Here is a 12,581-nt window from a genome sequence, read left to right as displayed (position 1 = left end):
TGTATTGGCAGGAACACCTTTGCCTTTCACACGCCAGGAAATGGAATCTTTAGCATTTGATCAACAAGGCAAAAACCTCCAATGGATTCTAACATTACTTCCAAAACGGTTTATATTGGATTTATGTTACAGTAAGTACCATGGTGTATTTTGTGAGTTTTCTGGATAACGGCATTATCATCAAACAAAATAATATTGAGGAAAGCCATCTGAACCATAAAACCATGAGGTCTGCATTGGTTTATTGCTTGACCCAAACACTGGATGAGAACACACATGAGGAATGGAGAGAATCATAAAGCTTAATCAGTGGTGTATAAGAGCTACTAAAAGAGAGTGAAGGGGAATTCGAAATTTCATAAAGTATGATAGCCTAAACCAAGAGTTAGTGTCAATATTAGCAGTAACTAATAATGTTAATCTGACATCAGGCCCTTTGATTTTACTTGTGACCCAGGTTGCTAAATGAAATTGGGAGAATCTTGGCAGTTTAGAAGAACAGAAATGTGCTTCAGAAGAGAGAGAACAAATATAGACAACTAACAGGGTTCAAACATTTGTGGCAGTAAGAGTATCTTTACATATTGGTGGTAAAATCTATTTTCTTGTAAAGAAAAAACAAGGAAACACAACAGCAGGGGCTGGTATGTTAACTAGATAAGGCTGGAGTAATGACACTGCCCGTGGATCACATCCCAGGGAAAGAGAGGCTACTGTATGTGATAAGATGTATGCACAGACCTCGTTTCTTGGCCAAGCCAGAGAAGCAGTGCCTCTCATCGGGAGAAACCCGGGCGTCGTCCAGGAAGATGAGGCGGGGCAAACTGTCCAGGGTGTAGCCAGGGTAGGAGGGTGTGAGAGTCAGAGGGGCCCCCTGGAGCACCAGGCATCTGAGGCTGGGCAGTGTGGCCAGGGCGTCCATCATCCCCACCTGATCTCCAAACCCAGAGAAGCTCAGGTCCAGAGAGACCAGCTCAGGCCTGCAGAGGGGCAGATAAGGATTATTCTGGGTGATTATTATCCATTGGCTCCCACCAGATCCTGGTTTACTGCAGCACAGAATGTTGACATGTTTCCCAAAGCATTTCCATGCTTGTCCTATGACTCGATTTCCAGAATAACCCACTGGTTTTATAGAGCTTTCCAATACCTCTCAATTATTCACTATTTTGCTTACATTATAATTTCACAGTGCTTTACTATATTTTACTGCTTTTACCATGGTATTACAAAATTTTTCTAGGGAATTACTCAGTGCACTTGGTTAAGCCTGGCCAGCAGAGGTGACACTTAAACAGCTCCGTGACCTACAGAGAGGATTTTCAGAATTAAAATTAGGGATTTCTAGTCTGTCACTGGCACTGATTGACTGATTTATTTCCAGTAAACCTCAGTTATGATTTTCCCTTATATAAATATTATATACATCCAATTGTATACATACAATTTATAGATTCATCACATTCACCGTGTCCAGAGGATTTCCAAAATGCAAAGGTGCTGTTTAATTTCCAATTCAAGTGAGAGACACCTAATCATGTCAGATATGATCAAACTATTTCTATTTCTTCGTAGATTCATTTGCATGGACTGGGAATTAAAGTTTAATCAAATATCTTGTGTCTGTTCTGTGTTGATGATGTGATGTCCTCTGATCTGTCCATTTTTATTAAAATGGGTTTGTCTCCACCTACTGGTGAACTACAAGGGAAAGTATACAAAGTTTGCCTGTACCTGTAAATAAAAATGTTGTTCACAGGACTCACAATTAATGTTTGCTCTTATTATTATGTCCTATTTTGACTGAAGGTTCTGAGAAAAGTTATACATTAAACAAGAATATTTATTTTAGGATATAAATGAATAAGCAGTAAATATTAGATTCCAAGAGGATTAATATCAGTTTTTGCATCGTTTGCTGATCACAGAGTTCTGTAATGGTACCAAAAAACTACAAGAAAAAAAGTATTTTTAAAAGCTTGCATCTTCATTGACAGCCACATATTAAGAAACACTAATATTCTTGTTTCCAACAATCAGTGTCTGATTAAAAAAAGTTGCATCAAAACCTTTCTGTTCCTAAAAAAAGAAGAGAGATACAATATCTAAAATGGTAAAAATCTATACCATCTCCTGTAAAGAAAAGCATGTGTAGTTTTTTTTAAGAACTATTTGGAATATAAGATGAGAAATGTTGTTGTAGAAAGACCACAGATCTTATATTTTTGATGCTAGAGATGATGTAGGAACCACAGTGTGCATTGTATTCTCAAGCACTGGTCACCACTCATTTTGAAGGCTGGGGCTGAGATTAATGTGTGTTGTGTGTTGTGGAGTACTGAGAATGCTCTGTATTGGAAGGTGATATAAGAATAAAGTTGATTGATTTATTGATTGGTTGATTTGGTTGGCTGGTTGGCTGCTTGATTTTTTTATTTGGTTGATTGTTTGATTTGGTGGATAGATACTGTAGAGGGCTGAAATAGAGATATTTCAATTCTTAGGTGTGCTCAGTTATGGTGCAGAGGCTTGAGCAATGGTTTTATAACGGTGAAAGATTAAACTCACCAGAAGGCTGCCATCAGATATTTGTAGTTCGTCACTGAGGAGAGCCGATTGTAACCCAAACCCAGGTGCTGCAGTCCAGGTGGAGGATTTTTGCAAAGACCCTTCATATCAGAGATCTCATTGGCACAAAGCTCAAGCACCTGGAGCAAGAAGATAGCATTGCTACAGGTTACCAAGAGTAGTCTCAAAGACAGAATAGTGGTAAATATTATGAGCAGAAGTTGTTCAAAATTTGATGTCTGAGGTCTGTTTTAGTAACTTACAGTAACTCTTCTCTGGTAGTTTTACTACACCCTCACGTCAAGACTTGTTGTGTGGTACTTTAATATGGAATGTCATGACGTTCAATTATACATTTAATATAAATTTAATATAAAATAATATACATTTAAATATTCATTAATCCCCGGGCCCTTAAAAAACAATTAATGACCTTATCTAGATATTAAAACACTTACTTTGAGTGCTCTGGGCAAGTGGTCTGAGTTTATTTCAGAGATGTGGTTTGCACTTAAGACAAGCTCTTCTAGGTTGATGAACCTGAGCAGCCGTTCATCAAGAACTGAGACCTGAAATACATTGGGGGGGCATGAAAAATCAAAGCCTCCAGTCCTGCTCACTGCAGTCGAATAGAAAAGGTTGGACTTGGTGTGCAGCTTACAGAAGCAAAATTCCAGTTGCAATTGCCCTATATAAACTTTGTTTTATCATACATTGGAAAGAGGATGGTTAGCAGTTTCAGATTTCTTACCACTAGGTGTTTCTGTGAAGCAGCATTTCAGACTGAAGACAACAATCTGCATGCATCATAAATGACATTTCCCAACACTTTAGGAGAGGCATCAGCAAGAAACCAGGTTTTCAAGCCCCACCTGATTCTGTTTTTGAAGCACAGAACTAATTTTTAACAGTAATAAAGAAGGTGCAGTGTTATATGATGCTTTTGGCTAAAATGCCACTTAAATCAAAAGCAAATGTAGTCAGAAAATGTTATATTAAAACTTTACACTTGACTTAGAGTTCAAGGGAGAAAGCAGCTTTTTTCAATTCTTTAAATGTGGTACACACTGCACTGCAGTCAGGAAGACTTATCATTGACATGATGTCCATGTCTGAAGCTGTTTTTTGTAGTTAAAATCATTTTAAGAATATTTTGACAATTTCCTTCTCTTAAACATTTTTTTCACTTAAACTGGTAAAATATAACCATAACACATTAAGCATAACATTGCTTCACAGATTCAGACAAATTCAGGTTTTAAAGTGTTTCTCCCACAGTCCACAGACATACTGGCAGGTTAATTGGCTTCTGGGAAAATAGGCCCTGGTGCAAGCTTGTGTGTGTCTGTGTGTGCCCTGCGATGGACTGGTGTCCTGTCCAGGGTGTATCCTGCCTTAAACCCATTGCTTGTGGGGACAGGCTCCAGCTCCCCGTCACCCTGAATTGGATTAAACAGTTAGAAGTTGGATGGATGGAAAAAATATAAACAGATAAAATTGTGAAAAGCATTATTACTCAACCCTGCCATCTCAATACACAATAAAGGTAATCTTCAATTGATGTAAATAACCACAACATGTTTGTTTGCCATAAAAAACACACATAATCTGGTGAATGACAGTATAGGTGTCCCCTTCCACTGGAGGGTCAGTTTTTAGACAAGGTGTCCTGTCCTGGGTCCTGGACTGCTGGTCAGTGGGATTGCAGGTTTTCTAGGCTTCTTCATAGCAACAGCACCTGAAGACTTGGGAGATGTTGTCCCATTAAACCAAGGCAAGGTGATTAGGTTGTGAAGAGCTGAAAATAGGAAAGCAGGGATTGCCCGTCCCTTACATGACCTCATAGTCATTATGTTTAGTCATTAATGTAGTCACTACCATTTCCCTATGTGACGTCTGTCAAGCTGATCTTTAATCTGAGGCTTTGGAGTGCATTTCTACATATCCTCCCTAAAAAACCAATTTGTCATCCTAACATTACCCTGATGGCTATCACCAGCTGGGGAGGATGTGTCAGCTGCAGGATGACATGCATTGAGAGTCTGAGGTCGGCTGGTTTCTGGGTTGAGTTTCCATGTCTCCGGCATTTTCCGTTGGCTTACAACACAAAAAGAGAATGGCCACTCAGCAGATCAAACTGCGATAATGATGACCACCCAGGAACTGCGTATGCTTCCCGAGTATAACGGAAGTATGCTTCTCGAACTACGCTGGTGGAGCTTCCATCTTGAAGTCCGTGTATGGACAAAATCGATCAGGCCTGCTTGACGTTGAAGTGTATTTTTTAAACACGTACATAGGCAAAGTTTTCCAGCAACATAACTTCTATGTGGGAAACATACAATGGTTCACTTCGCCCTGAAAGACATACTTTGGCTAGTTGTAGCACGGCAGGAATATAGACAAATACAGACGTTTTGCCTTAAAAGCTAAGTAAAAGTTTAAGATATAAGATTAAGAAGCACCAAGCAACTTCTCATGCAACAAACAAGATTTTGATCTCAGTACATGTCCGTGTACATTTATGATCTTCCTGCCATTTTAAGATTATCAAACATTTTTTGAAAAATGAAAAACAACGCCTAATGTTACAAATCCTTAAATCAGTGTTCTGAAGGATTTCTATAGATTTAGAAATAGACCTGCATCCATGACAAGAGCTCAGCTGACCCATTTGAGAATTCCACAGTCTATTATTATTTTGGCATAATAATACAGCTACAGTACAATTAATATTGTACTATAGAGTTAGTCTAATTCATTATAATGACTATATTAATTATTTTTTACCTTCATTTAGCACATTTTATATCAAAGGATCCACAAATACTAGCTCATTTGGCATTTCCTATTGTTTAATAAGCCAACCAAGACGCCCTTTTCAAATGAAAGAAAACATCAGAAGTAAGGGAATAAAATGATCCTTATACTCACTCCCTTGTCCACAATTCGAAGTTTCGTAAAGTATTTGAAGATGAAGTCACTACAGATAGGGCCATGGCTCCTCACTGCCATCTCCTTCAGTCCCCTCTCCTGGCCACAGGCGTCCTCCAGTGTCCATGGCGACAGAGTGCCATTGAGGTATTCAATCAGTGTCTCAGTCTCTTCCACCCCTGCACCTCCGAGCTCCTGCTCTCCAAATCCAGAACTCCTTCTCCAGTCTGGAGCTCTGTTAGGCTTGTTCTGCACGAAGGAACAAAGTTTTTTTTTTTAATCAAACTCCTGTGCAAAATCCTGATGCTAGCAAAAAAAAAAACACCAAGTGAGACAGCATTTTCTTTAATTCTATTTCTCCCTGGTTTATCTATCTGCTTGTCTTCCAAAAAGTCCAGTCTGGAGTTAAACGAAGAGTTAAACCCAAAGATATACAGTGAAGGAAGAGAGTGAGAACTGAATGTAGGCCTCTGGAGACAAATCTTAAGAAGGGTCAGATACGAACCCAGGGCCAAGACTTTGAAATTAAACATCGCCACATATGAGTAAAGAAAATGCTCCATCACAGAACACAGCATTTACCTTAGGCCTTCTGGTGTTTTCCTCGCAATAAACACAAAGTAATCTGCTAAGTAACAGGCCAGTGTCTGTTTTCTGTGATTAAATAAAAAAGTAATAAAAATGACAGGACACGGCACTAACAATGCATTCAAGACAGAATATATGTGAGAGATGTGTGCACAGCTTGTTTGCACACACAAAAAGGATTTAGCAGCTCACCCAGCTTCCTGGACCACATGGGAAATCCTTCAAGCACAGAGCGCGCAGCTGCTGCTGGAAGGCAGAAGAAACAGTGGAAAAGCTCATCCCAAAAAGAGTCAAGGAGGATCAAGCCATCAAAAAGTTGACCATCGAGTTGAAAAGACAGAAAATGCCCTTCCAAAAGCTTCTAGTGCATTATATTTAAAGGGAATCTTTCTGTTTCTCTAACTTCTTTTAAAGTTCTGTTAATGCTCCTGTTCTGTTTACACTTTGACAGCGACTGAGATACACCAGGCCAGTTCTGCATGGTTGCTAAGCAACAGAAGTGGCAGCTCCAAGACACTGATACAGTATACCCTGGCTGTTAGCTCTACTCAAAATTAAGACAGATAAAGACTCACATTAACCTCCTTTAGTATGTTGGGCCAGTGTTACCTCCCCATCACAAACATTTTCCAATTCACTGTTCTACCTGAAAGCAGTCTTGCTGATTTGTTTACTTCCCACTAACACAACTTTTTACATTGCTTAGTGGGGGGTAATTTAAAGGCATACAGTACATTGGGAGAGCTCCAACATCTGGATTTGTGTTGACGAAGGGCACTAAGCAGCCAGGACACATTACTCTTTTAACACAATACTGTCCATGAAGTGGACTACACATGCTACATAACGATGTTGACCCTTGCTGTATACAGTTTATGTCAACAGTTTTTCCTCCCAGTGTTATGAAAACGCAAGAGATAATTAGTATTTAACGCCGTAATGTGTGTGACTACACGCACTTAAAAGACATCAGAACATTGAAAATGTTCCTTGTAAGATAATACATAGTACATAATATCTATATATGTAAAATATGGAACCCACTGTTGAATTTTGAATTGGAAAATATTTGTTCCATTTAACATCCCATTACCTGATTTTTGAGAGCAAGAATCCTTTTTTAAAGGGCATTATACAACGTTCTATTTAAGGAAAACCCAAAATATTCTGTATTATTCCACTTTTAACCCCATTTCCCATGATTCTTCTTATTGTTAGTTTCAAACGTCATTCTGCGTGTTTAGATATGATACCATCTAATTCTATAGAAACAAAGATAGCGGTAGATTATTATATATTCTGGAGAGTAAAACATTTTGACTCATTTCTTCCTTGAACAAGTCTCAGTGTTGAATATAAATATCAGGCTTAAGATTCAAAACTTCAGAATCTTCTTCAGCTTGGCAGGAAAGGTGTGAATCCACCACAATGGACTGTGAAACAGGTAGGAATAACGGCACATAGCTTTCTCCTTCATCACTTCTTGCATTTCCCAAGACTGCTTCTAGAGGTTTTCTGATTCTTCACTTCATTTAAACCAAACATATACCATTGGCAACCATAATATTTTTAATGTTTTCGGATGACAAAGCTTTTGTCAGCTGTGAAACTAAAAGACAGTCCTGAAAGAGCTTTTGGGTGAAGGCTGTGTGGATTTCTTAGACAATCAATGTGTTACTTTGATGAAACCTTCAAAACTGACTCTTGAAGTCCTTTTGTGTATATTACCAAGGAGGAAAAAAAACCTTATAGCTCTCAATATATTTTGCCTCTAAGCTCCCATGTGAATGACAATCTAAACACCTCAATGTCTGATATGCAGAGAAACACATGCTTCAGGATATGGTTTCTTGCAAACATCCTTTGGTATTGTGACTCTTAAAAGACTGCAAGGCATCAATAGAGCTGCAGTGTTTATGTAGTTTTTGTGGTTTGGGCGCTAATTTCTAAGTGTCTAAATCAATATTTATTAATAAGTATTTTAATAAAACACTTATTTCTTTTATGTTTCAAAAATAAGAAACCAGTATGTGTTATTAATTTTTAGCCTTTTAATTGGACTTGAGCGATCCACAACTTACTAAGGATTTGAGACTGCTCAATACATTTCTTGAATGTTGATGTCCAGAATGGAACAATTCTGTCTCCTTTCTTTCACTTTTAAGTGACAGCAATAGTACCAGTCATAAAATCCTTTGAATTAATGCAAGGGGAGTTATTGCGATACGTTGCACTCTGAGGAGAGACTTACCTGTAGGTATGGAAAATCGTTAAAGATTTCTGTCACAAATACACCCACTAAAAAAGAAGAAACTTCCAAGCATTGCAAGAAGGCAAGAAAGCTGTCATCTGGGTATGACCTATAACTTATAATTTATAATCTCTCTACAATGAAATGTGGGTTGTGCTAACTGCAATGGAAAGAAATTTTGACTTTTCTGACAAAAATAACTAATTCACCTGCACACCTCTAAAACAAGTTTCAGATGTTTTTATTTTCAGAAAAAGAACCATTACAATGAGCTTCCAACAGGAATTGCTAGTTTTGAGAGGCTGTACAAATTCAGCCTGCTGACTGTAAATCAGTGATCTGCAATAAAAAATACTTCTGCCAATTGTACATGCAGGCTGCATATTTGGCCCTCAGACATGGATGAGGGCTGTTCTGTATCTCCGGTTGAAATATCTAATCTGCTTTTTTAAAGAAGCCCAAAGTTTCGCTGTTTACTTAAAAATGCCGCATGTGTAAAATTATTTGAAAATTTGCTAGTGCTTATTATCTTGCTGGTATACTGTACCATCTGTTGTCTTGAAGGTCATGACCCACAGAAACTGCATAGCCAACAACTTATCTAAATTTGTCATTGTGATTTATTTTTCTGAAAGAAAAGCATCCGAATAAGGATGATATATAACACCACACAAAGTCTGCTACTTACAAAGTGCCTCAGTCGTAGTGGTTTTCTCATTAGATGTTCTGAGGAAATGATGTGACTCGGATACTTTAGGGCTCCTGATGTGATGTCCACAGTGTTTTCAGCATCTGTGTGTGTTTTCGTCCTGTCCAGGAATACGGCTTCTGGTCCTGATCACATGCCTTGCTTTCACTGCTTCTGTGCCAGTCACTACAAGTCAAAGGGAAAGGGAAAACAGAAAACAAGCCCTTGCTGTACATGTTCGTAATCTGCTAAAAGAATATGTAAGTACATACAGTTTCCATCTGGGATGCTTGCCTCTTTTTTAAAAAAGAAAACTGCTGTCTGTGTGTAGTATTGAAGTTCTGCTCAATTTTTTAAAGCACGGTGACTGACCGTTATCAAACTCCTCACAGCAGAAGCACAGAAAACATTAAACAGTTTGCAGACCCACACAAATGATTGCAAGATTCACACATATTGAAATAGATCACATTTCCATCAACTCTTCAGCGGGATCACATTGTTAAGCACTTAGACGTAGACAAGAAAAGGAACCTTTTCGTCATACTCGGTAGACACCTGTCATCCAACAGTGATGAACATAAGTCATTCATTATCGTTACGATAATGAGCGGTGGGATTTTCTGTTTTTGTGCTTCCCAGGAACGACATGTCCTGAATATCGAAACCGCTCGTTCAAAGCTGAAGGGGATGCCAAAGAATGACACGGAGAACGTGGCTCAGACTGTCTGCGTGTTTCAAAAGTACCTTGACAGCATGACTGAACATCACAAGAACCTGAGCCCCGGACAGTCAACAGTCAACCATTCCTTTAACTTAGTCAAAAACCAGTTCCGTTCTTTAAAGAAACAGATAACACCAGCCTGTAATGATGATCACGTGCTCATAGAGGTTGCGAATAACACGTGGGAGCAGAAGGATTTAGGCTATAGGGTGCTCAAGCAGTTGAAATTATGGGTCGAGGGAACTGAAAGTGGCAAATTCTTAATGAGCTTGTAAACAGGTCTTGGTACCGCTTGATTTTATGGAGCATATTCAGTAATAATTGCACATCAGCATTGAATAATTCCGTATTACTCCCAGCTACCTGCAAATTGCGAAAGAATGACATTATTAATTTTTGCAAACATTATTTATAGCAAGACCCCCCCAAAAAAACTCAATCACCTTCCAATGCCTTTGTAGTGACAGAGGTGGATTCCATTGATCCTCTGAATTCCATTGAGAGGTGGCTCTGAGAACTGGCCTCCTGGACACCAGTGAATAAAAATAGTGGGTTTCTGGAGCCAGACACTCTATGTCATTTACACCTCCTTAATGAAAACAGATTTTTGATCATTAATTGATAGTAATGGGGCAAGATGAAGCCTCGTTAAAAATGGAACGTTATTTTATGCTGCACAGAATAATGCCACCTGACATGCGCCTCTTGCTTGAACGCATTACAGGGCAGAATGACACAAGAAGAAGAAATATATTTTTACAGTGGTAAAATATCCTGAAGCACTAACACCTCTTCCAGCAGCAACCTTAGTTTTTCCCAGGAGGTCTCCCATCCAGGTACTGACCAGGCTCACACCTGCTTAGCTTCAGTGGGTGACCAGTTGTGAGCTGCAGGGTGACATGGCTGCTGGCTTTTATATGTCATATATGTCAAAATATGTCATATGTTGACATATTTATTATTTAGAATTACAGAGCAAGGTGAAAAAATATTTTTTTTCAATGGTATTTATTTATTAAACAACATGTATATTGAAGTATTTATGATTTAGAACAACACGAAGATGAAAAAGTGTATTTTGTTTTACAGTGGTATTTATTTATTAAATAAATAACTTATACAGAGATATATTTATTTTTTGTTAAGATCAAAAGGTTATTTATTACAGCTGTCCCTTTATTGATTGTATCTGTGGCCTTTCCAGCACACTAATGAAGTATTATTTTAAAAAATGTATTTCTCTACATTTGATCAGTTCATGGTATTTGATGGTCTTCCCATCCTTATCTCTTCTGCTTTTATTCTTCAAGTGGATGAGGCTCACAGGACTCGTGACTGCGCTACGCAGTGTGGGTTATAAATCTGGGGGATCCCTAAGATATAAATCTAATTCTCAGTGCCTCAGACAGAGAGAAGGACATCTCTCAGATATTCTGTAACGAACCTATTTTATTAATTATAAAAATATCAAAACACAATAAATTGTGAAAAAGGAACATGGTCATCAATGAGACTCACTCTGCCCTCTGACATTGGTAGAACTCTACTACAAGTTAACCACTAAAGAAACCCCAAACTCAAATCAGACAGATGCAATAGATACACCGTGCCATAAGGATCTGACCCAGAAGGGGCTGTGGTCAGAGCAGGCCACTGGATCTGAAGAATTAAGCACACAGAGGCCCAGATTGGTAGTGTATGGAGTTCAACTATCATACCTAGTCTATTATTCAGAACAAGTCCTCTTTCACGTACCTTTCCTGGCCAGTCTGGTTTCTTCTGCGCCCCATTGCCTTTTAGTCGTCACACGTCAATCCATTTCAAAAGGTCTTTCCCCTTTTTCAAGGAGGCTTTCAAGATATATCTGTAGATTTCCTTTGGCCCTGCCCAGTGCTCTCTGGCACCAAGGATTTAAAGAAGTAAACTAAAGGTTTAACTTCTGCTCATCGCTTGCTTTTGTTCAATAATCTCTGTTCAATAATAATAATAATAATAATAATAATAATAATAATAATAATATTATTGATTAATAATCTGTGTCATCTACCGCCCTGAAAAAAAAGCAGAAATACTGCTTGAAATGAAAAACGTCAAGACAGAGAGCAGCTCTGGGCTTTGTTACTCCTTCCACATTAGATGTAAAATGCTGCCACTTTTGTATTACTGCTGCTATTGTTGTCAGTTTTTTCATTTTTGATTTGTTTAGCTCTGTGCTCTGGCTGCCAGTGATTTTCCAGAAAAGACTAGCCTCAGAGTGGGATGTTGATGTTAAATAAATTCTTAAAAAGCATGTTTGCGTCGACCAATTAACGCTTTCGGTGTTAGGAAACCACTTCCTTTTTAAGACCAACGTGCTACCCACTTTTTGAAAATATACCCTCCACTTCATTAATATGGAGCACAAAAAACTCCTCAATGAAAGTATCATATACGTGTGATAACAGCTTGGTATCTGTGTCAGAGGTTATCACTTATCACTTGTGTTGAGGTGGTAGGTTACTTAACTTTGTTGTTGTTGTTGCTGCTGTTTTGCGTTTCTGTGTTGGTGTTTCCCTTAATGACTTTTATCAGAGCATACATGTAAAAAAGCAATTCATTGCACTTGTGCAAATGACAAATAAACTAAACTGAACTTTTATTACTAGGGTTCAAAAAGTATTATTATTATATTATTATTATTATTATTATTATTATTATTATTATTATTATTATTATTATTATTATACAAAGGAGCCCACTTCACCAAGCCCTAACACAGCAGCAAAGCACTATATAAATGCATGAAATAATTATTGTTGTTTTACAATGCTGAGCGACAAACCTTCTGG

General features: G+C 38.2%; 1 protein-coding gene and 1 long non-coding RNA gene across 2 annotated transcripts in view; one reads left to right on the top strand and one right to left on the bottom strand.

Moving 5' to 3' along the window:
• Nucleotides 1-6,669, bottom strand: part of LOC148641623 (leucine-rich repeat-containing protein 43-like) — a 15,376-nt gene extending 8,707 nt beyond the window's left edge. The window contains exons 1-5 of the mRNA XM_088618677.1: nt 6,283-6,669; nt 5,503-5,751; nt 3,027-3,137; nt 2,569-2,708; nt 742-980 (exon numbers count right to left, since the gene is read on the bottom strand). Coding sequence (XP_088474803.1) covers nt 742-980; nt 2,569-2,708; nt 3,027-3,137; nt 5,503-5,751; nt 6,283-6,369 — 826 coding nt within the window. The 5' untranslated portion in view covers nt 6,370-6,669. The remainder of the gene's footprint in view (nt 1-741; nt 981-2,568; nt 2,709-3,026; nt 3,138-5,502; nt 5,752-6,282) is intronic.
• Nucleotides 1-12,581, top strand: part of LOC148641622 (uncharacterized) — a 17,108-nt gene extending 4,527 nt beyond the window's left edge. Inside the window, exons 2-3 of the long non-coding RNA XR_015929882.1 lie at nt 9,159-9,289; nt 9,672-12,581. This is a non-coding gene — a long non-coding RNA (uncharacterized LOC148641622). The remainder of the gene's footprint in view (nt 1-9,158; nt 9,290-9,671) is intronic.

This window comes from Lepisosteus platostomus, chromosome 24 (assembly GCF_059453375.1).
Source record: "Lepisosteus platostomus isolate fLepPlt1 chromosome 24, fLepPlt1.hap1, whole genome shotgun sequence".
NCBI classification, from domain to species: Eukaryota; Metazoa; Chordata; class Actinopteri; order Semionotiformes; family Lepisosteidae; genus Lepisosteus; species Lepisosteus platostomus.
Note: the sequence above shows the minus strand (reverse complement) of the source record. Positions and strands in the feature narration are given on the sequence as shown.